This window comes from Salvia miltiorrhiza, chromosome 7 (assembly GCF_028751815.1).
Source record: "Salvia miltiorrhiza cultivar Shanhuang (shh) chromosome 7, IMPLAD_Smil_shh, whole genome shotgun sequence".
Classification (NCBI taxonomy): domain Eukaryota; kingdom Viridiplantae; phylum Streptophyta; class Magnoliopsida; order Lamiales; family Lamiaceae; genus Salvia; species Salvia miltiorrhiza.
This window is the reverse complement of record NC_080393.1, coordinates 38,613,161-38,636,907: the sequence shown is the minus strand read 5'-3', so window position 1 is coordinate 38,636,907 and position 23,747 is coordinate 38,613,161. Positions and strand designations below refer to the sequence as shown.

Below are 23,747 nucleotides of genomic sequence, written 5' to 3'. Positions count from 1 at the left end.
AATCATGTATGAGGCGTTATAAGGGTGCTCGACGGGATGTGTTCCGGAGCATTGGGTCCCAAATGGGAACTTGGCTGGGTTACGCCCTCAGTCCAAGTAAAGCAGGAGTAATGGATCCGTCGGTGGCTAAAAGGTCCGGGATCACAGCGAGTAACGGAAAGGGAGTGTGACAATTGCGCGCAATATAATAAAATGTTTTAACATGCTTAGAAGTTATTTCAATTTAAAACCTTCTAAGTCATGTCAAGTATAATTGGATAAACTGCTCTTATGATTATGAAATGTTTATAAAAATGCTAGCCCACTAAGTACATTAGTACTTAGCCCAAAATTACTTTCAAATGTTTTCAGGTTGATTGGTCGGTGCTGACGGGGCAGAGCTGAGGCTAGGATTCAACTCCGTATTTTGTCTTCCGCTGTTGCACTAGCTCTTATTTGTCTTTTGTTTCTCCAACTTAAGACTTTTATGTTAAATTCTGAATTATGTTTCTTATCGAGCTTAAACTCTCAACTTCTAGCTCTATGTTATTAACATTGGTTATCGGAAGCATGAAACCGAACTTGTGATCCTAAGGCTTAGAATGTTGTTGATTGATTAATATCACTTGATTTTTGTCTTTCTTCACTCAAAGGCTGTTCCCCGACTTTTATCCCATTATTTGAATCCCACAAGGCTCTTTCCTTATTTATTTCTATGATTTTAGTCGCACCTCGATTATATTTTATTCGTTCAAGAATTGGGGTGTGACAGGTTCTCTAGTGGAATGAACTGATATTTATAAATTAATTATGGTCTGGGCTGACCATAGATAAATTAATTTATTTGAGGCCCATCTTTATTCCTTGTATCTGGTCCCTGGACTGGCCCAATGTCTCCTAGCCCAAGTAGGGCTAGAAATCGCCCCCTACCATATTGGCGCCCCCTCTCTCTGTTCTGTATTATATAATACAACTGTCAGCTCTCAGGAAATACACACTGATAATTATTAGGGTTTTGAGAGCAGTAAAGAGGCGCAAGGAAACGTGTAGGGAGATTTCTAGCTTGGGACTTTCATAGCTCGTTGTCCATCAAACGGTGAAAGCTGAGCGGGATACAGTCGAGAAGATCAGAACTGGAGTCCTTTGACACGATCATCAACGACCTCTGCATCCGCTTCACAAGTAAGTATTTCCTAACACCTATGTGCAGCTGTTAAATTCATAGGAGCATGTTTAAGATTAATCGTTGTATGATAAATTAATAATAACCAAGAAACGATCATCGGGCAAAGCGGAACGTTAATTCAATCTAATATTCCTTTACATCCTCCATTCTTACAGATTTGGAATTTTTTTTCTCAGAGTTTGATTTTTCAGTTCTTGATTTAGGGTTCTTGATTTGGTAGAAAGTTTCTGAAAGTTTGATTTCTCAGTTCTTGATTTAGGATTCGTGAAATGCAGATATGAATTTGCTTGATTTAGGGTTCTTGATTTTTTGTGAATTTTCTCTCTCATAATTTGTTGAATTGTTGAAGCTTGAAGAAGAATGAAATAAGGGAATTTTCGTTCTTGATTTTTGGAATTCTTTTGCTGAATTCGTTCTTGCTGATTTCTAATCTCATAATGAGATTAGAAAAAAACTAAGGGAATACTTAATTTTTGGTGGACCACACTATTTACCTATCAATAAGTAAGTTTCTTAATCTCCGTGCCGAAAACAACTGAGCCTATTGGCCTGGGACAGAAGGAGTACTTTTTATTTTTGAACACTATCCATCAAAAAATTTTAATTTTCTATTCATACTTTCAAGGGTTAATAGTGTTTTATGTCCCAAACTTTCAGTATTTTCCATAAAATGTCCCGAACTTTCATTTCTCCAGATAAAGCCCAAAATTTAAGGTTTTTTTCCATAAAATGTCCCAGTATACAAAATTCGATGACGAAAAGATGACAAACAACTCAGAATTTTCAACGTTTCCAACAATGATGGTTCATAATATGATTTTCCAACAATGACGGTCCCCAAAGTATTTCATTCGACAAGATAAATCATGTTTTCATCACCGAATTTTATATAGCGGGACATTTTATGGAAAAAATTAAAAGTTCGGGATATTTTAGGGGAAAATGAATGTTCGGGATATTTTATGGAAAACGCTGAAAGTTCGGGACATAAAATACTATTGATCCTACTTTTAAAGAGTAATTGTATCAAAACATACGAATTTTAGTCACTTTTTTATTTTTACACACAAACTTTAAAAATTACTCCCCCCCAGTCCCGGCTTTTCATATCCAATTGAGAGTGACACGAGTTTTAATAAAGTGATTGTGAGTGGAATAAGGATCCCACCTTTATGTGAGTGTTAAAATAATTAAAGTGGAGTAAGGGTCCCACTTACTTTACCTAAAATAGAAATGGATACTAAAATGTGGGGCAGACAAAAAAGGAAAGTTGGATACTAAAAGTTGGGACGGAGGGAGTACATATTAAATCATAAACTTTGCACGTCGTTCAAATTTTCTATAATATTTAATTCCGGCGTCTTGAAATCCAGCGTGTCATTTAACATGGCACGCGTATATACACGTGTCTTAGTAAAAACGACATCGTTTTGACATAGCGGAATTAAACTACATTGTACTACTATTAAATGAAATTGTTTTGACATTTTGACGTTTGAACACGTCGAGTTAGCAGAATTCGCAGAGGAGGAAGACATTTGCAGTGCTTTCGGAATGGGGGTTTATTCGAAATGAACCCTAATCGAGATGAGAGAATGAGCTCTGGTTCGAAGGAGAGAAAATAAGAGCCTAATTCGAATGAAGATGAACCCTAATTTGAAATGAAGAGGAATGAACTTAAAGACACACTTCTAGCTGCCACATCAGTAACTAATCTGGGGGAATCTGTGACACCCCGTCTTCTCATAGCTAAATTTAGAGTAATTTTGATTTTAGAAGTTAAGATAATTCACTGCCGGGTAAAGAGAAATAATTTAGTTATTTTTGTTTTAAATTCCAACAAAATGATTTACAAAAGAACTTTTGTAAAATTCATTTATTTTAATTTATATGAATTGCATATTCATTTAATTAAGCATTCAAGCATTTACACGAGCTTTTAATACGCGAACCCTGAAAAATTTTACAGTTCACATAATTTAACCCTGAAGTTTTAATTGTCCAATCAACTAGCCACCCTACCTATACTCCACTCTACATACTAGCCGCCCAACCTACCTACTAGCCGCCCAGCCTAAAAGAGACTTTCAACTCCCAACACACCTTTGCTTAAGGCAACTCCTCTGCCAACTCAAGAGAGAATGCAGCCAAGTTCTCCTTCACTCATATTCCACCCAAATTGTTTTCGCAAAGCCAAGTTCATACAGGAGCATTCATCAAGTTCTTCCTCACCACAAATCCAGCAATCAATCAACTTCAAAGTTTCAACAGATTCATTCTGAAAGGTTATACCTTTAACTTAGTTAGCATCTCAACTCTCTTAGAGACAAAACAAGAAATACAGCATATGCATCCATTTCATCTTTTCAGTACATATATATATGTATATTTGAGCATAATACAGCAAGAAAATTCAATAAAAAGCATTAGCTTTGTTTTTACAACTAGATAAAGATTTTTGCTTAAAATGGAAGAAAAGTTTCAAACTTTTGAAACGTGTATGGTGTAGTGTGTGTGTTGAGCTGAGTCGAGCGGCGTCGGGATGGCGGCGAGCTTGTTGCCGGCCATCCGGCCGATACAGGAGAAAGGGAGGCGCCGGAGTGTACAGGTGAGCGAGAGAGGGGCCGTGAGACAGAGGGAGGCGTGGCACGGCGGCTTCGCCGCTGCTGCCGGGCTGGAGACGGTGAGAGAGAGGGAGATATGGGCTGTGGCCGTTCGACAAAATGCAGGAGAGAGGCGGTGCCGTCGTCTGAAATTCAAGCGGCGGCGGCTGGCCTCACCGGCTACTACGGTTGCCGAAGTCGAGAGAAGGAGAGGAGGGCTGTCAGTGAGTTTGGGGCTGGGGTTTTCAGAGGGAGAAAGGGGCGGCGACGGGGAGCGGAGCACGCGGCGGTGGCCATGGTGGTGGTGGCTGTCGCCGGAAAATTTTGAGGGAGGAGGCGACAACATTCAGTGTGTGAGTGTGCGTGTGGGGAGGTGAGGAAGAAAGAGAGAACAAGGGCGAGGGAGAGGGAAGTCAGGGATGGCGGCGGTGGCGGCGGCGGCGGCGGCCGGAGGACGACGCTGCTGCCGTCCGCCGGAGGAGAGAAGAGGGCGAGAGGGAGGCTGCTGCGCTGCAGCAGCTGCGTGTGTGTGTGTGTTTGTGTGTGTGTGAGTATGTGTTTTAAAAAGATGAAGATAGAGTTTGGGCCTTGCCCTAATTAATTTGGGGCCTCTTATGGGCTATGAATTCTTTTCATTGGGCACAAATTTTATTTAAAACTTGGGCTTTATATTTTTTTTAATCAATTGGACTACCTCATTTAATTATTTGGGCTCTGTTATGGACTGCATATCTCATTTAAATTGGGATGCAGATTTTAATTAATTGGCACTTTTATTTTTAAAGAGTATGACTTGCCCTTATTTGATTATTAAGCTTGACATGTATTTAGATTTGATTAAAAAAATTACTTTAATGAATGATTGCATAATATTATATATATTATGTGCATATATTAAGTACAATTACCTATTATATGAGTTGAGCATGAAATGATTTGCATTATATATTTCGCTAATAGAATCATTTATGTTTTAATTGGTTTGATTTATAAAATCAATTATTGAAGAAAAATGAGTAAGGATATTGTTGGTGTCCTTAACTCAAGAGATTTAGTTTTCAAATATTTATTTATTAAATTTTGAAATCCCGGCTAAGTGAATCATAGAATATTAAGCGTTTCACTATAAGATTAAGGTTTATTTTAGGACTATGAGTTTAAGTTGAGAACTTATCTTGTAGGACCTACAGAAGAGGATACTTAGTTTCCTGATCAGCTCAGTTAAATTATTTGGATTGTCTCCAAATCAGGTGAGGCTTTATTTACGAAATGTATGTTTGAGCTAATAAGCTCGGTTTTATGTAAGGTTAAAGTTGATGGTTCATGCTTAAAATGTTTTTGCTCTCTATTGGTTATTGCTTCTACCAGAACATTGTTGGCTCCGCCAACCAGAACATTGTTAGCTCTGCTAACCAGAATTGTGTACGTACACCAGAACCTGTTGTCTTGAGAGATTCGATGACAACCAGTTGTAGATAGCACGCCCAATAGATGAGCAAGGAAAATATGAGCTCAGATTATTTTAGTATGCATGGAATGACTCACTTTAAAAACATTCTGTGTTATACTGTTTAAGGCATGAATTATCTTTTTCAGTAAATGATTTTTAAAATGTTTTTAAATGGCTCAACCCACTGAGTACACTAGTACTCAGCCCTGCAATTGTTTTCAAAACCTTTTGCAGATTGAGCAGCTGGTGGCGACGTGCGAGGCTGAGGAAGGGTTGTTGTTATGGATTTTGAAGAAATGCTATGTTTACTTCCGCTGAAATAAATTCACTTAGTGAATATTATCTTATGCCTAACTATGTTAATACTTTTATTCATATTTTTAATATGAATTTCACTCTCCATCACTTTCTTAGCGATTGTTTTCCGCATCTATCATATGTTTAGTATGAGACGTTGTCTTGGTCTCAGACCTTCGAACTTTCGATCCTGATAGGGAGAATAATTATGTTATAATGTCGTACTTGTTTTCATTTAAATACGGCATAATGCCCAACCCTCAGGGCACATTACCTATTTAATTCAAGTAAAGCTTAGTAGTCCTGTCACATAGCCCATTTCTTTTTCTCCCGGGAAATCAGGGCTGTTACAAATGGTATCAGAGCAAAAGTTCTTGGCTCTGAGACCGCTATTTCATTGATGTTGAGTCTAGAATAGCATCTCTAGACTTCTAAGCTACACAGCAACCCTCAGCTCGCCTTCACACCGCTCTCAAGAAAGAAAGGTACGCGATTTTAACAAATTTTTACTTAAAGTGCGTACAAGTATTTAAAGTGGTTATAAAAGCAAGAGTTCTTGTTAAAAGAAAATATTTCGGTTTGTTGTATTATTTTACAACTAGATTCCCAGAAAGATGTTATTTTGAGCTTTAGCTTGAATAACCAGAAAGTTTGTCATGTTTTTATGACTAGAAAGATTGTCATATATATTTATATGACCAGAGAGTTTGTCATGTTTATATGACCAGAAAGATTTGTTATATTCATTTATATAACCAGAAAGTTGTCATATTTTTATGACCAGCATTTGAGCTTTGACTCCAGAATCAGTTATATGTTACAGTCAGAACAGTCAGTGAAATTGTCATAATGATTTTACGTCTTTATGACCAGCAGCTATTAGTAGGCAGGCCTAGTTTGTCGCCTCAGTTATTAGTTCAGACAGGTGTAATTTTCTCGTAGTTAGAGAAATACACTAGATAGTAGCATGAGAATCTTATGAGATAGACTCATAGCATGAAGTGCTATAGAAGAATCAAGGAAAACTTATAGTGCTCAGCGGAAGCACGTATAACTTAGAATGCTTGAATAGAAAGATAGAACGAAGGCAGACAGAACATGGAAAGACATCATACGAAGAGATAGAACATAGAAGTTTAGAATTTAGAAAGATAGATCTTGAAAAGACAAAAGAGAAGATCAAGACACGAAGAAACAAGCCCAGGATAAGCAGAAAGACGCATGAATGGTTCCACGCACTCTACAAGTATGGAAGACTCAAGGGCGTCACAAGAACGTGTACCAATCAGAAAAGATAGGTGGAATGGAACTAACGGAACCTCGCCACAAGCTAACAAGAATTTGAAGCTACAAGCATAATATCCCACTATATAGTAGAGTTACCGGATATCTATATATGTATATATACACACACTTTCTAAACGCAAACCTATTGTAGACCTTTATTTTCTTTCGATTAAAAGCCCCAATACTTTTGGACATATATGTATCCTATATATAAATCATTGAAGAGCCTTATTTCTTGTGTTCAAAAGCCTTGATATTCTGGATATATATAAATCCTTTTGGAAAGACCTTAAGGACCTTATTTTTTTCTAAATACCCTTGAGAGCTTTCTTTTGAGGCATAAACATAAATTTTCATACCTTGATGTATGAGTCGTTCATTCACACACCTTCATGTGTGTTGTTGTCTCTCTTGCAACATACTTCGTTATTTTTGCTCATATATTTTTTCGATGTCGTTAAGCTTTCACTAAGCAAGTTGTTACTACAGAAAATGGCTGGGGAAGGAGGAATGATACCTAACGCTGATGGACCTGGTGCACCAGAACGTAGAGCAAGTGAAAGGTTCCGAAAGCACAACCCACCCACTTTCAATGGAATGGGAGATCCAATGGATGCAGAAAAATGGATACGATGCTTGGAGCGAATCTTCGACTTCATGGGTCTTACTGACAAGGAGCGTTTGACATGTGCTATATTTCAACTAACAGACGAGGCCGACTATTGGTGGGAGTCAGTGCAGAGGACATTGTCGCCACAACAATGGGAGGAATACACGTGGGAAAATTTCAAAGCAGAGTTGTACGAGAAGTATATTCCTCAGAGTTATCGAATCAAGAAAGAAGCAGAATTCTGGAATCTTCGACAAGGGAATAAATCTGTCACTGAGTACGACAGACTATTTGTCCAGTTATCACGCTACGCTCCACACTTGGTGGATACTGAGGAGAAAAGATCTGAAAAGTTCAGGCGAGGTCTACGACACGAGATAGGAATGCCCTTGGCTAGTCAAGGAACACTAACATATGCTCAATCCTTGAGCAGAGCACGAGATATTGAAGCTATGATGCCAGAAGAAATGAAAACACGTATTCAAGACAATAAGCGTGTCGACAACAACAACAAACGAAAAAGAAAATGGCAAGGGACTGATCAACAAATGCTGCAAAACCAACAAGAAGAGCGAAATACCCAGCAACAAGTACCGTTTTGCCAGAATTGCCACAGAAATCACTTCGGAGTTTGCAAAGCTGGGAGCGACGTTTGCTACAAGTGTGGAGATAATGGTCACTTTGCTCGACAATGCCCAGGAACCCCACACAGACCTCAACAGCATATTCAGAATCAAGGGAGAAAACGAGGCCAAAGGCCAATTCAAATAGCAAGAGCATATGCACTTGACCGACAACAACAAGCTCAGGCACCAGAAGATGTGGAAGGTACGACCATATAGAATTGACGTACTAGAATAAGTGAAATTCGTAGTGATAATAAGTTGTCATTTGGGATGATGTTGAATCAGAAAAGCGAACATATTATTCCAGTAGAGTCACTACGAACTAGAAAGAATATATGATAGCTACAAGTTGAAAATGATACTCAGAGGTTCGAAATTTCGAGGACGAAATTTTTTTAAGGGGGAAGGATTGTGACACCCCGTCTTCTCATAGCTAAATTTAGAGTAATTTTGATTTTAGAAGTTAAGATAATTCACTGCCGGGTAAAGAGAAATAATTTAGTTATTTTTGTTTTAAATTCCAACAAAATGATTTACAAAAGAACTTTTGTAAAATTCATTTATTTTAATTTATATGAATTGCATATTCATTTAATTAAGCATTCAAGCATTTACACGAGCTTTTAATACGCGAACCCTGAAAAATTTTACAGTTCACATAATTTAACCCTGAAGTTTTAATTGTCCAATCAACTAGCCACCCTACCTATACTCCACCCTACATACTAGCCGCCCAACCTACCTACTAGCCGCCCAGCCTAAAAGAGACTTTCAACTCCCAACACACCTTTGCTTAAGGCAACTCCTCTGCCAACTCAAGAGAGAATGCAGCCAAGTTCTCCTTCACTCATATTCCACCCAAATTGTTTTCGCAAAGCCAAGTTCATACAGGAGCATTCATCAAGTTCTTCCTCACCACAAATCCAGCAATCAATCAACTTCAAAGTTTCAACAGATTCATTCTGAAAGGTTATACCTTTAACTTAGTTAGCATCTCAACTCTCTTAGAGACAAAACAAGAAATACAGCATATGCATCCATTTCATCTTTTCAGTACATATATATATGTATATTTGAGCATAATACAGCAAGAAAATTCAATAAAAAGCATTAGCTTTGTTTTTACAACTAGATAAAGATTTTTGCTTAAAATGGAAGAAAAGTTTCAAACTTTTGAAACGTGTATGGTGTAGTGTGTGTGTTGAGCTGAGTCGAGCGGCGTCGGGATGGCGGCGAGCTTGTTGCCGGCCATCCGGCCGATACAGGAGAAAGGGAGGCGCCGGAGTGTACAGGTGAGCGAGAGAGGGGCCGTGAGACAGAGGGAGGCGTGGCACGGCGGCTTCGCCGCTGCTGCCGGGCTGGAGACGGTGAGAGAGAGGGAGATATGGGCTGTGGCCGTTCGACAAAATGCAGGAGAGAGGCGGTGCCGTCGTCTGAAATTCAAGCGGCGGCGGCTGGCCTCACCGGCTACTACGGTTGCCGAAGTCGAGAGAAGGAGAGGAGGGCTGTCAGTGAGTTTGGGGCTGGGGTTTTCAGAGGGAGAAAGGGGCGGCGACGGGGAGCGGAGCACGCGGCGGTGGCCATGGTGGTGGTGGCTGTCGCCGGAAAATTTTGAGGGAGGAGGCGACAACATTCAGTGTGTGAGTGTGCGTGTGGGGAGGTGAGGAAGAAAGAGAGAACAAGGGCGAGGGAGAGGGAAGTCAGGGATGGCGGCGGTGGCGGCGGCGGCGGCGGCCGGAGGACGACGCTGCTGCCGTCCGCCGGAGGAGAGAAGAGGGCGAGAGGGAGGCTGCTGCGCTGCAGCAGCTGCGTGTGTGTGTGTGTTTGTGTGTGTGTGAGTATGTGTTTTAAAAAGATGAAGATAGAGTTTGGGCCTTGCCCTAATTAATTTGGGGCCTCTTATGGGCTATGAATTCTTTTCATTGGGCACAAATTTTATTTAAAACTTGGGCTTTATATTTTTTTTAATCAATTGGACTACCTCATTTAATTATTTGGGCTCTGTTATGGACTGCATATCTCATTTAAATTGGGATGCAGATTTTAATTAATTGGCACTTTTATTTTTAAAGAGTATGACTTGCCCTTATTTGATTATTAAGCTTGACATGTATTTAGATTTGATTAAAAAAATTACTTTAATGAATGATTGCATAATATTATATATATTATGTGCATATATTAAGTACAATTACCTATTATATGAGTTGAGCATGAAATGATTTGCATTATATATTTCGCTAATAGAATCATTTATGTTTTAATTGGTTTGATTTATAAAATCAATTATTGAAGAAAAATGAGTAAGGATATTGTTGGTGTCCTTAACTCAAGAGATTTAGTTTTCAAATATTTATTTATTAAATTTTGAAATCCCGGCTAAGTGAATCATAGAATATTAAGCGTTTCACTATAAGATTAAGGTTTATTTTAGGACTATGAGTTTAAGTTGAGAACTTATCTTGTAGGACCTACAGAAGAGGATACTTAGTTTCCTGATCAGCTCAGTTAAATTATTTGGATTGTCTCCAAATCAGGTGAGGCTTTATTTACGAAATGTATGTTTGAGCTAATAAGCTCGGTTTTATGTAAGGTTAAAGTTGATGGTTCATGCTTAAAATGTTTTTGCTCTCTATTGGTTATTGCTTCTACCAGAACATTGTTGGCTCCGCCAACCAGAACATTGTTAGCTCTGCTAACCAGAATTGTGTACGTACACCAGAACCTGTTGTCTTGAGAGATTCGATGACAACCAGTTGTAGATAGCACGCCCAATAGATGAGCAAGGAAAATATGAGCTCAGATTATTTTAGTATGCATGGAATGACTCACTTTAAAAACATTCTGTGTTATACTGTTTAAGGCATGAATTATCTTTTTCAGTAAATGATTTTTAAAATGTTTTTAAATGGCTCAACCCACTGAGTACACTAGTACTCAGCCCTGCAATTGTTTTCAAAACCTTTTGCAGATTGAGCAGCTGGTGGCGACGTGCGAGGCTGAGGAAGGGTTGTTGTTATGGATTTTGAAGAAATGCTATGTTTACTTCCGCTGAAATAAATTCACTTAGTGAATATTATCTTATGCCTAACTATGTTAATACTTTTATTCATATTTTTAATATGAATTTCACTCTCCATCACTTTCTTAGCGATTGTTTTCCGCATCTATCATATGTTTAGTATGAGACGTTGTCTTGGTCTCAGACCTTCGAACTTTCGATCCTGATAGGGAGAATAATTATGTTATAATGTCGTACTTGTTTTCATTTAAATACGGCATAATGCCCAACCCTCAGGGCACATTACCTATTTAATTCAAGTAAAGCTTAGTAGTCCTGTCACATAGCCCATTTCTTTTTCTCCCGGGAAATCAGGGCTGTTACAAATGGTATCAGAGCAAAAGTTCTTGGCTCTGAGACCGCTATTTCATTGATGTTGAGTCTAGAATAGCATCTCTAGACTTCTAAGCTACACAGCAACCCTCAGCTCGCCTTCACACCGCTCTCAAGAAAGAAAGGTACGCGATTTTAACAAATTTTTACTTAAAGTGCGTACAAGTATTTAAAGTGGTTATAAAAGCAAGAGTTCTTGTTAAAAGAAAATATTTCGGTTTGTTGTATTATTTTACAACTAGATTCCCAGAAAGATGTTATTTTGAGCTTTAGCTTGAATAACCAGAAAGTTTGTCATGTTTTTATGACTAGAAAGATTGTCATATATATTTATATGACCAGAGAGTTTGTCATGTTTATATGACCAGAAAGATTTGTTATATTCATTTATATAACCAGAAAGTTGTCATATTTTTATGACCAGCATTTGAGCTTTGACTCCAGAATCAGTTATATGTTACAGTCAGAACAGTCAGTGAAATTGTCATAATGATTTTACGTCTTTATGACCAGCAGCTATTAGTAGGCAGGCCTAGTTTGTCGCCTCAGTTATTAGTTCAGACAGGTGTAATTTTCTCGTAGTTAGAGAAATACACTAGATAGTAGCATGAGAATCTTATGAGATAGACTCATAGCATGAAGTGCTATAGAAGAATCAAGGAAAACTTATAGTGCTCAGCGGAAGCACGTATAACTTAGAATGCTTGAATAGAAAGATAGAACGAAGGCAGACAGAACATGGAAAGACATCATACGAAGAGATAGAACATAGAAGTTTAGAATTTAGAAAGATAGATCTTGAAAAGACAAAAGAGAAGATCAAGACACGAAGAAACAAGCCCAGGATAAGCAGAAAGACGCATGAATGGTTCCACGCACTCTACAAGTATGGAAGACTCAAGGGCGTCACAAGAACGTGTACCAATCAGAAAAGATAGGTGGAATGGAACTAACGGAACCTCGCCACAAGCTAACAAGAATTTGAAGCTACAAGCATAATATCCCACTATATAGTAGAGTTACCGGATATCTATATATGTATATATACACACACTTTCTAAACGCAAACCTATTGTAGACCTTTATTTTCTTTCGATTAAAAGCCCCAATACTTTTGGACATATATGTATCCTATATATAAATCATTGAAGAGCCTTATTTCTTGTGTTCAAAAGCCTTGATATTCTGGATATATATAAATCCTTTTGGAAAGACCTTAAGGACCTTATTTTTTTCTAAATACCCTTGAGAGCTTTCTTTTGAGGCATAAACATAAATTTTCATACCTTGATGTATGAGTCGTTCATTCACACACCTTCATGTGTGTTGTTGTCTCTCTTGCAACATACTTCGTTATTTTTGCTCATATATTTTTTCGATGTCGTTAAGCTTTCACTAAGCAAGTTGTTACTACAGAAAATGGCTGGGGAAGGAGGAATGATACCTAACGCTGATGGACCTGGTGCACCAGAACGTAGAGCAAGTGAAAGGTTCCGAAAGCACAACCCACCCACTTTCAATGGAATGGGAGATCCAATGGATGCAGAAAAATGGATACGATGCTTGGAGCGAATCTTCGACTTCATGGGTCTTACTGACAAGGAGCGTTTGACATGTGCTATATTTCAACTAACAGACGAGGCCGACTATTGGTGGGAGTCAGTGCAGAGGACATTGTCGCCACAACAATGGGAGGAATACACGTGGGAAAATTTCAAAGCAGAGTTGTACGAGAAGTATATTCCTCAGAGTTATCGAATCAAGAAAGAAGCAGAATTCTGGAATCTTCGACAAGGGAATAAATCTGTCACTGAGTACGACAGACTATTTGTCCAGTTATCACGCTACGCTCCACACTTGGTGGATACTGAGGAGAAAAGATCTGAAAAGTTCAGGCGAGGTCTACGACACGAGATAGGAATGCCCTTGGCTAGTCAAGGAACACTAACATATGCTCAATCCTTGAGCAGAGCACGAGATATTGAAGCTATGATGCCAGAAGAAATGAAAACACGTATTCAAGACAATAAGCGTGTCGACAACAACAACAAACGAAAAAGAAAATGGCAAGGGACTGATCAACAAATGCTGCAAAACCAACAAGAAGAGCGAAATACCCAGCAACAAGTACCGTTTTGCCAGAATTGCCACAGAAATCACTTCGGAGTTTGCAAAGCTGGGAGCGACGTTTGCTACAAGTGTGGAGATAATGGTCACTTTGCTCGACAATGCCCAGGAACCCCACACAGACCTCAACAGCATATTCAGAATCAAGGGAGAAAACGAGGCCAAAGGCCAATTCAAATAGCAAGAGCATATGCACTTGACCGACAACAACAAGCTCAGGCACCAGAAGATGTGGAAGGTACGACCATATAGAATTGACGTACTAGAATAAGTGAAATTCGTAGTGATAATAAGTTGTCATTTGGGATGATGTTGAATCAGAAAAGCGAACATATTATTCCAGTAGAGTCACTACGAACTAGAAAGAATATATGATAGCTACAAGTTGAAAATGATACTCAGAGGTTCGAAATTTCGAGGACGAAATTTTTTTAAGGGGGAAGGATTGTGACACCCCGTCTTCTCATAGCTAAATTTAGAGTAATTTTGATTTTAGAAGTTAAGATAATTCACTGCCGGGTAAAGAGAAATAATTTAGTTATTTTTGTTTTAAATTCCAACAAAATGATTTACAAAAGAACTTTTGTAAAATTCATTTATTTTAATTTATATGAATTGCATATTCATTTAATTAAGCATTCAAGCATTTACACGAGCTTTTAATACGCGAACCCTGAAAAATTTTACAGTTCACATAATTTAACCCTGAAGTTTTAATTGTCCAATCAACTAGCCACCCTACCTATACTCCACCCTACATACTAGCCGCCCAACCTACCTACTAGCCGCCCAGCCTAAAAGAGACTTTCAACTCCCAACACACCTTTGCTTAAGGCAACTCCTCTGCCAACTCAAGAGAGAATGCAGCCAAGTTCTCCTTCACTCATATTCCACCCAAATTGTTTTCGCAAAGCCAAGTTCATACAGGAGCATTCATCAAGTTCTTCCTCACCACAAATCCAGCAATCAATCAACTTCAAAGTTTCAACAGATTCATTCTGAAAGGTTATACCTTTAACTTAGTTAGCATCTCAACTCTCTTAGAGACAAAACAAGAAATACAGCATATGCATCCATTTCATCTTTTCAGTACATATATATATGTATATTTGAGCATAATACAGCAAGAAAATTCAATAAAAAGCATTAGCTTTGTTTTTACAACTAGATAAAGATTTTTGCTTAAAATGGAAGAAAAGTTTCAAACTTTTGAAACGTGTATGGTGTAGTGTGTGTGTTGAGCTGAGTCGAGCGGCGTCGGGATGGCGGCGAGCTTGTTGCCGGCCATCCGGCCGATACAGGAGAAAGGGAGGCGCCGGAGTGTACAGGTGAGCGAGAGAGGGGCCGTGAGACAGAGGGAGGCGTGGCACGGCGGCTTCGCCGCTGCTGCCGGGCTGGAGACGGTGAGAGAGAGGGAGATATGGGCTGTGGCCGTTCGACAAAATGCAGGAGAGAGGCGGTGCCGTCGTCTGAAATTCAAGCGGCGGCGGCTGGCCTCACCGGCTACTACGGTTGCCGAAGTCGAGAGAAGGAGAGGAGGGCTGTCAGTGAGTTTGGGGCTGGGGTTTTCAGAGGGAGAAAGGGGCGGCGACGGGGAGCGGAGCACGCGGCGGTGGCCATGGTGGTGGTGGCTGTCGCCGGAAAATTTTGAGGGAGGAGGCGACAACATTCAGTGTGTGAGTGTGCGTGTGGGGAGGTGAGGAAGAAAGAGAGAACAAGGGCGAGGGAGAGGGAAGTCAGGGATGGCGGCGGTGGCGGCGGCGGCGGCGGCCGGAGGACGACGCTGCTGCCGTCCGCCGGAGGAGAGAAGAGGGCGAGAGGGAGGCTGCTGCGCTGCAGCAGCTGCGTGTGTGTGTGTGTTTGTGTGTGTGTGAGTATGTGTTTTAAAAAGATGAAGATAGAGTTTGGGCCTTGCCCTAATTAATTTGGGGCCTCTTATGGGCTATGAATTCTTTTCATTGGGCACAAATTTTATTTAAAACTTGGGCTTTATATTTTTTTTAATCAATTGGACTACCTCATTTAATTATTTGGGCTCTGTTATGGACTGCATATCTCATTTAAATTGGGATGCAGATTTTAATTAATTGGCACTTTTATTTTTAAAGAGTATGACTTGCCCTTATTTGATTATTAAGCTTGACATGTATTTAGATTTGATTAAAAAAATTACTTTAATGAATGATTGCATAATATTATATATATTATGTGCATATATTAAGTACAATTACCTATTATATGAGTTGAGCATGAAATGATTTGCATTATATATTTCGCTAATAGAATCATTTATGTTTTAATTGGTTTGATTTATAAAATCAATTATTGAAGAAAAATGAGTAAGGATATTGTTGGTGTCCTTAACTCAAGAGATTTAGTTTTCAAATATTTATTTATTAAATTTTGAAATCCCGGCTAAGTGAATCATAGAATATTAAGCGTTTCACTATAAGATTAAGGTTTATTTTAGGACTATGAGTTTAAGTTGAGAACTTATCTTGTAGGACCTACAGAAGAGGATACTTAGTTTCCTGATCAGCTCAGTTAAATTATTTGGATTGTCTCCAAATCAGGTGAGGCTTTATTTACGAAATGTATGTTTGAGCTAATAAGCTCGGTTTTATGTAAGGTTAAAGTTGATGGTTCATGCTTAAAATGTTTTTGCTCTCTATTGGTTATTGCTTCTACCAGAACATTGTTGGCTCCGCCAACCAGAACATTGTTAGCTCTGCTAACCAGAATTGTGTACGTACACCAGAACCTGTTGTCTTGAGAGATTCGATGACAACCAGTTGTAGATAGCACGCCCAATAGATGAGCAAGGAAAATATGAGCTCAGATTATTTTAGTATGCATGGAATGACTCACTTTAAAAACATTCTGTGTTATACTGTTTAAGGCATGAATTATCTTTTTCAGTAAATGATTTTTAAAATGTTTTTAAATGGCTCAACCCACTGAGTACACTAGTACTCAGCCCTGCAATTGTTTTCAAAACCTTTTGCAGATTGAGCAGCTGGTGGCGACGTGCGAGGCTGAGGAAGGGTTGTTGTTATGGATTTTGAAGAAATGCTATGTTTACTTCCGCTGAAATAAATTCACTTAGTGAATATTATCTTATGCCTAACTATGTTAATACTTTTATTCATATTTTTAATATGAATTTCACTCTCCATCACTTTCTTAGCGATTGTTTTCCGCATCTATCATATGTTTAGTATGAGACGTTGTCTTGGTCTCAGACCTTCGAACTTTCGATCCTGATAGGGAGAATAATTATGTTATAATGTCGTACTTGTTTTCATTTAAATACGGCATAATGCCCAACCCTCAGGGCACATTACCTATTTAATTCAAGTAAAGCTTAGTAGTCCTGTCACATAGCCCATTTCTTTTTCTCCCGGGAAATCAGGGCTGTTACAGAATCGAATTTTATGGAAAAATTAAAGGAGTTGCAAAGTTTGTGATTTAAAATGTAATTTTTAAACTTTGTGTGTGAAATAAAAAAGTGACTAATGTTCGTGTATTTTGGTGCAATTAACCCTACTTTTAATACTTATTTAATAAAAAATTAGGGTAATGGCCTGTAAAATCACGAACTTTGGGCATATTTTGATTTTAACCTCTAACAAAAAATTATACCTGTAAAACCACGAACTATGAGTATATTTTGGTTTTAACCTCTAACAAAAGATTCTGCAAATAAATATTTAAACTTTTAGTTGTTTTCGATTTTAACTACGTGAATAGTATCGGGCACATACGTGTTATTTTAATCTTACATAACTTATAACTAGCTGATGCAATGTCACAGTCCGCTATCTCTAAGTATGACTTAGCTAGGTTTATGACTCGGGAGGGGGATTAAGCAGTGGGGGAAAGAAAGGGGCAGTTACTAAACAATCAATCACTTGGGGAAAAATAACATTTATTTAATTAACACTAGGATCATTACTGATCACTTGGATACATATTAAATTACTCAACAAAAGAGTATCATATTCGTGATTAGACATTAACATAATTAGAGTATCTTGCAGCGGGAATACGTGTGAGTTATACGTATGAAGATGTATACCCAAGGTTACATTACTTTTGCACGACATAGAGGTACATACGCTTAGCTCCACTCTATTTCATCACCAACTTAACCTGCTGATCACTAATTTCTTAGCAACAAAAACTGCAACTAACACAGGAAATTGTAGCAAATAATAAGCAATCGAGTATTGTATCCACAGAGACTGTAAAATCGAAATTACTTTAGCTATTTCCTAAACAGACACTCACAGTAGACATGCAAAGCAAATAAGACGGTGAATCAAATACTCAACTTAATAAAATAAAATCTAAACAGCAGAAAAACAATGATAAATAAATCAAATATTAAAAGACTCTGACCCTAGGGATGTACTTTTACTAATTAACTACATGCATTTAATCTATTGATTCAATTACCAATTTAATCCAACCCTGATGAGAGATCACATAACTATTCACAAGCTTCTCTAACGAACACCTATGAAAGTAGATTAATTTATCCCCCTTCACATTCAAGATTCCAAGGAATAAATTAACTCCCAAGCGTACACAAAGAATAGCTCCCTATAGTTTCACCTATCCCATTCAAGTGTCAAGGCTACTACTATAACATGCATTCCTGAATCGGCTGAATAATTATCGCATTCAAGACTCCAAATCGAACAACTAGACATGTAAATTATTGGCCAAATAATTCACAAGAAATTAAGCACCAGGAATCATGAATCACAAGTTGGAGGGCAAATTGATATCAATAAATCATACACACATAATTAATCAGCTATGTACAAACACTAGGTTCAGATTAACGAACTAGCCAAACATACTAAAATAAATCAAAAGAATTAAATAAAAAGAAAGCAATTAAAATAAATGAAATAGATAAAACCCAGAAGAAATTCTGGATGAACAGCTTGAATCTGCAGAAATAAATCTAATCTATGAAAACTGAATGTAAAACTGAAAAAAAGAAAAAGAAAAAGAAAGGAGGTGAAGAGATGTGAAAAGATGTGTCTAATAGGTCAGGAAAGGACCTATATATAGGCACAGGAGATAAATACAGTGTAGAACTCGAAAATACTGATAAAATCCGAAAATCCCGAAAATTCCCGAAAATTCAAAAATTCCCGTCGGGCACTATTCACTGCTGCGCGCGACTTTCTTGTTTTGGCCATAACTTTCTCGTCCGAACTCCGATTTACGATCCGTTTGCGCCTACGAACTCGTATCGAGACGATCTACAACTTTCATTAAGATCAACAGTCCAAATTCGAACTCCATATTTCTGTAAAATTCATCAAAGTACGAGCAAGTAACATATTTCACAATATAAAGCAATTTAAGCACAAAACAATCATCAAACACTCAATTTCCTATAAAATTTACATCATAAGAACACTAAAAACAATGGAAACATGAGTGTTATCAACTCCCCCAAACTTAAGCCATTGTTCGTCCTCGAATAATGAGAATAACACAATCAATAACACGAATGGGTAAGAAATCTAGCTCATCGATGCCTCCGAAAGATAAAGAATGATAGAATTCTCAAATCCTCAATAATTAAGCACAAAATTGACCAATAAACACAACCTATAGCAAAATCAACCTTGACATTCCAAACAATTGAATCTCACAAGTATGTGTTTCACTCAACTCTCAATTTGATGGAATATATAGGACGTGTATGCTCTCATCGAATTCAATACAATGCAGATCACTTACCATAAGCTTGCCAATCGTCTACAATCTCTATCGCTAAAAGTGTGTCAGGACTAAGATAAAAAAGGTCTTTGTTTTCGGGTTATAATGTAGGGACATTGGTTAAGGTATGGAAATATAGGTTAAGTGACTCAAAATAATTAAGAACACCAACCTTATAACTTCACAAATCAAGTATGGAATACATTCCATCTTCCACCCAACTATATCACCATAATCAACACAACTCAAGGGATTTAATCATCACAAAACAAAACTAAACACTCTTTTATGCTCTCCATTTATTTCCAACAAACAAAGTCGATTTTCTAAGAAATTTCTCAATAAACACTCGACTTCACACTTTTTTTTTCTTGAACAACTTTTTTTTTTCACAACTTTTTCTAGAGCTTATAAGAGTAAATAGTAGTACAATATCATCCCTTCTTTTTCACAACCCACTATGAATATTCACCATACAAAGATCCCCATATACTTCATCACCCCTATCATCCAGCTAAAGAATAAAAGCTAAACAGGCTTAAAGTGGATAACAAAGGATAATTTTTCGTTAAGGACAGTGTTTGGGATAAATTGTGGCTAACAAAAGATGGCCTAAAATCATCTCCTAATCCTGGGCACAACAGCAACCTCGACACAGAAACTATGGCAAGTTCTAGAAGATCACCACATGCATGACAAAACTCACAACAAAGAATAAACTGTGTATGATAAACAGTTATGGCTCAAAATCTCACAGGTTTATTCAACGTCCAAAAGTCAAGGTTAAAATCACTCTAGAATTATGCAAATTAGTTCCAATCATGCTTAAATCATCAAAGAAAATCAAATTCCAATTTTTTTTTCACAGAAATCATCATTGGCATCTTACCAGAAATCTAATGGAGCAATAATCAACTCAAAAACAAAACAAACACACATCACCAACCAAGCAGGATAAAACAATAAAGCTAACAAAAATAATAAAAGTGATACACATATCTACTCTCACCCCCTCCCCCAAACTTATTACAGAACATAAGTTCGAAAATAAGTTTGGAGGGATGATGATATGTGTGTCACTACTCACAGAAACACATGCTCCATGGTGGTGGTATGAACAAGGTGCGAGTTCCCGCATCTTCCAAGCTCAACACTGCACTAAACTCCCAAAACAAAAAAAACAAAGAAACAAAAAGAAACTAAACGAAAGAAAAAAAAAACAAAGAAAAACTGTTGGGTTACCTCCCAACAAGTGCTTAATTTAACGTCTAGAGCTCGACGATACCTTATGACTCATCCTATCCCCACACGCTGGAAAACAAAGAGGGGCATCAAAAGAAGGCAAACCTCTAAATCCCAAAACACCTCTGAAAAGGTAAGCCAAGCAATCACACAAGCAACGATAAAGCAATCGGGATCATTATGCTTCAAAGATATCTCCAAGAACTTGACTATCTTTTCATCTGAATTTGGCTTGGCCAAGCAGCGGGGGATTGGAGCAGCAAGCTTGCACTCGGGCCTGGGACGAACAGGAATAGAAACATGCTCTATAGCAGCAGAAATATGAGGGATGCTAAAATCCTCCTTAGGAGTAGGGGGCTCATCAGCTGCTATTTTCTCAATCTCCTCATCTTTCTCCTCGGCATCCTGCAGCTTTGAATAAGACTGATGTTGTGCATGCCTGTCCGATTCTTCGAGCAGTCTTTCCAGATCTTCCACTATACGCCTATACTCTGAGGGACACATCAGTCAAACATCAGGAGCCATAAAATAAAAATAAAAAATAAATAAAAGCCTGAAATAATGCCTAAGTCCTATAAGGAATATTAAAGTAAATTCTACACATTCTCCGACAACGGCGCCAAAAAGTTAATCACTAATTTCTTAGCAACAAAAACTGCAACTAACACAGGCAATTGTAGCAAATAATAAGCAATCGAGTATCGTATCCACAGAGACTGTAAAATCGAAATTACTTTAGCTATTTCCTAAACAGACACTCACAGTAGACATGCAAAGCAAATAAGACGATGAATCAAATACTCAACTTAATAAAATAAAATCTAAACAGCAGAAAAACAATGATAAATAAATCAAATATTAAAAGACTCTGACCCTAGGGATGTACTTTTACTAATTAACTACATGCATTTAATCTATTGATTCAATTACCAATTTAATCCAACCCTGATGAGAGATCACAGAACTATTCACAAGCTTCTCTAACGAACACCTATGAAAGTAGATTAATTTATCCCCTTCACATTCAAGATTCCAATGAATAAATTAACTCCCAAGCGTATACAAAGAATATCTCCCTATAGTTTCACCTATCCAATTCAAGTGTCAAGGCTACTACTATAACATGCATTCCTGAATCGGCTGAACAATTATCGCATTCAAGACTCCAAATCGAACAACTAGACATGTAAACTATTGGCCAAATAATTCACAAAAAATTAAGCACCAGGAATCATGAATCACAAGTTGGAGGGCAAATTGATATCAATAAATCATACACACATAATTAATCAGCTATGTACAAACACTAGGTTCAGATTAAGGAACTAGCCAGACATACTAAAATAAATCAAAAGCATAAATAAAAAGAAAGCAATTAAAATAAATGAAATAGATAAAACCCGGAAGAAATTCTGGATGAACAGCTTGAATCTGCAGAAATAAATCTAATCTATGAAAACTGAATGTAAAACTGAAAAAAAGAAAAAGAAAAAGAAAGGAGGTGAAGAGATGTGAAAAGATGTGTCTAATAGGTCAGGAAATGACCTATATATAGGCACAGGAGATAAATACAGTGTAGAACTCGAAAATACTGATAAAATCCGAAAATCCCGAAAATTCCCGAAAATTCGGAAATTCCCGTCGGGCACTATTCACTACTGCGCGCGACTTTCTTGTTTTGGCCATAACTTTCTCGTCCGAACTCCGATTTACGATCCGTTTGCGCCTACGAATTCGTATCGGGACGAACTAAAACTTTCATTAAGATCAATAGTCCAAATTCGAACTCCATATTTCTGTAAAATTCATCAAAGTACGAGCAAGTAACATATTTCACAATATAAAGCAATTTAAGCACAAAACAATCATCAAACACTCAATTTCCTATAAAATTTACATCATAAGAACACTAAAAACAATGGAAACATGAGTGTTATCACCTGCACATTTAGAAATATATGCAGGTGATGAGACAAGGAACCAACACCTAGACTAAAGAGCGGTAAACATAGACTATACCTAGTGTGATTGAACGGAGGAGACAAAGAAAGCAGTTGGAATGCTGGAACTCAAGAGAAAAACTATTGCTGTATTGAGAATTAGAGATAACGTAAATTACAAAGGAGCACGTCAAAAGCTATTTATAGATTACAACTGAGGACAAAAAGGTAAAATCAGTGTTGGGGCATGCGCTTGGCATGGTCGAGGGCCATAACGGTAAATTCGCCTTCACGCGGGAAATCTTCCGCGTTTCTGGCGATTCCGCTGGTGAAGACCGTTCCTCTGGCGAGGGTGACTCTTCTGGCGAAAGTGGCTTCTCTGGCGAAGGTGCCTCTTCTGACATGCATGATTCCTCTGATGAGATTGATTCTTCTGGCAAGGGCCATTTCTCTGGTGAGCTTGATTCTTCTGGCGAGGGCCTTTTATCTGGCGAGGATGACCTCTCTAGTATAAGCTGCTCCTCTGACAAGTGTGATTCCTCTGATAAGAGTGATTCCTCTGGTGCAATCCGCTTCTCTGCCATATTCATTCCGCTGGTACATGGCTAATTCCTCTGATTTACCTCATTTCCCTACTCTGCACATATCACTCCTCATCAACCACTCCCCCCGAGTCTGGTTGAACCGGGCATTCTTCGTGTTCAACCAGCGAAATGTTGTTAAAACCAGTGCTGTGCTATTTTCCCTGATCTCTGTAAATCATGAAGACATAAGAGTTTTAATATTTGTAAGAAAACAAAGGTAGGCCATGCAGATGGTTCTTTGGGATTTTTGCCACTCCCCCCTCTGGCCTGACTAGTTCGCTCTGGAATAGTGCAACTAGTCAGAAGTTTCGCCCACATGGCTGATGTCATCAGCATTAAATGCCCATCCCTTCTACAGTGTTTTGTCCGTATCTCGAGGTTACTTTTTCAGCCTTTGCGTCCTTTCGCCTCCCCGTAGGAATTCTCAGCCGTTGATTAATTTCCGTATGCCACGTGTCGTTCATCCCGCACGTTGGTAGTTGCCCGCGTACACGTTACTTAGCCGATTCAAATTTTTATTTTTCACTATTCTTTTTCTCCAGTTTTTCTGAGTTCCATTGTCTGCGATTTTCGGCGATCCTCTCCCTGTTCCGGCGTACGTCCTGCGATCTTTCCGTTCCAGTTCTTACCATCGACCCTTCTTTGACCTAGGTAATTCGCGTATCCTCCTCTCCCGA

The 23,747-nt window shown here is 38.2% G+C and overlaps 2 protein-coding genes and 3 long non-coding RNA genes across 5 annotated transcripts; all 5 read left to right on the top strand.

Moving 5' to 3' along the window:
* Positions 1-3,189: 3,189 nt before the first annotated feature.
* Positions 3,190-5,824, top strand: LOC130992909 (uncharacterized). Its single transcript, XR_009091469.1, has 2 exons — positions 3,190-3,450; positions 4,950-5,824. It is a non-coding gene; the product is annotated as an uncharacterized LOC130992909 (long non-coding RNA).
* A 1,470-nt stretch (positions 5,825-7,294) lies between these two features.
* On the top strand, positions 7,295-8,254 carry LOC130994199 (uncharacterized). The gene has a single exon (XM_057919233.1). The coding sequence runs from the start codon at positions 7,295-7,297 to the stop codon at positions 8,252-8,254; it is 960 nt and encodes a 319-aa protein (XP_057775216.1).
* Positions 8,255-8,746: 492 nt separating this feature from the next.
* On the top strand, positions 8,747-11,381 carry LOC130992907 (uncharacterized). The gene is made up of 2 exons (XR_009091467.1): positions 8,747-9,007; positions 10,507-11,381. It is a non-coding gene; the product is annotated as an uncharacterized LOC130992907 (long non-coding RNA).
* A 1,470-nt stretch (positions 11,382-12,851) lies between these two features.
* Positions 12,852-13,811, top strand: LOC130994198 (uncharacterized). Its single transcript, XM_057919232.1, has one exon. The coding sequence runs from the start codon at positions 12,852-12,854 to the stop codon at positions 13,809-13,811; it is 960 nt and encodes a 319-aa protein (XP_057775215.1).
* A 492-nt stretch (positions 13,812-14,303) lies between these two features.
* LOC130992908 (uncharacterized) lies at positions 14,304-16,938 on the top strand. The gene is made up of 2 exons (XR_009091468.1): positions 14,304-14,564; positions 16,064-16,938. It is a non-coding gene; the product is annotated as an uncharacterized LOC130992908 (long non-coding RNA).
* Positions 16,939-23,747: the final 6,809 nt, after the last annotated feature.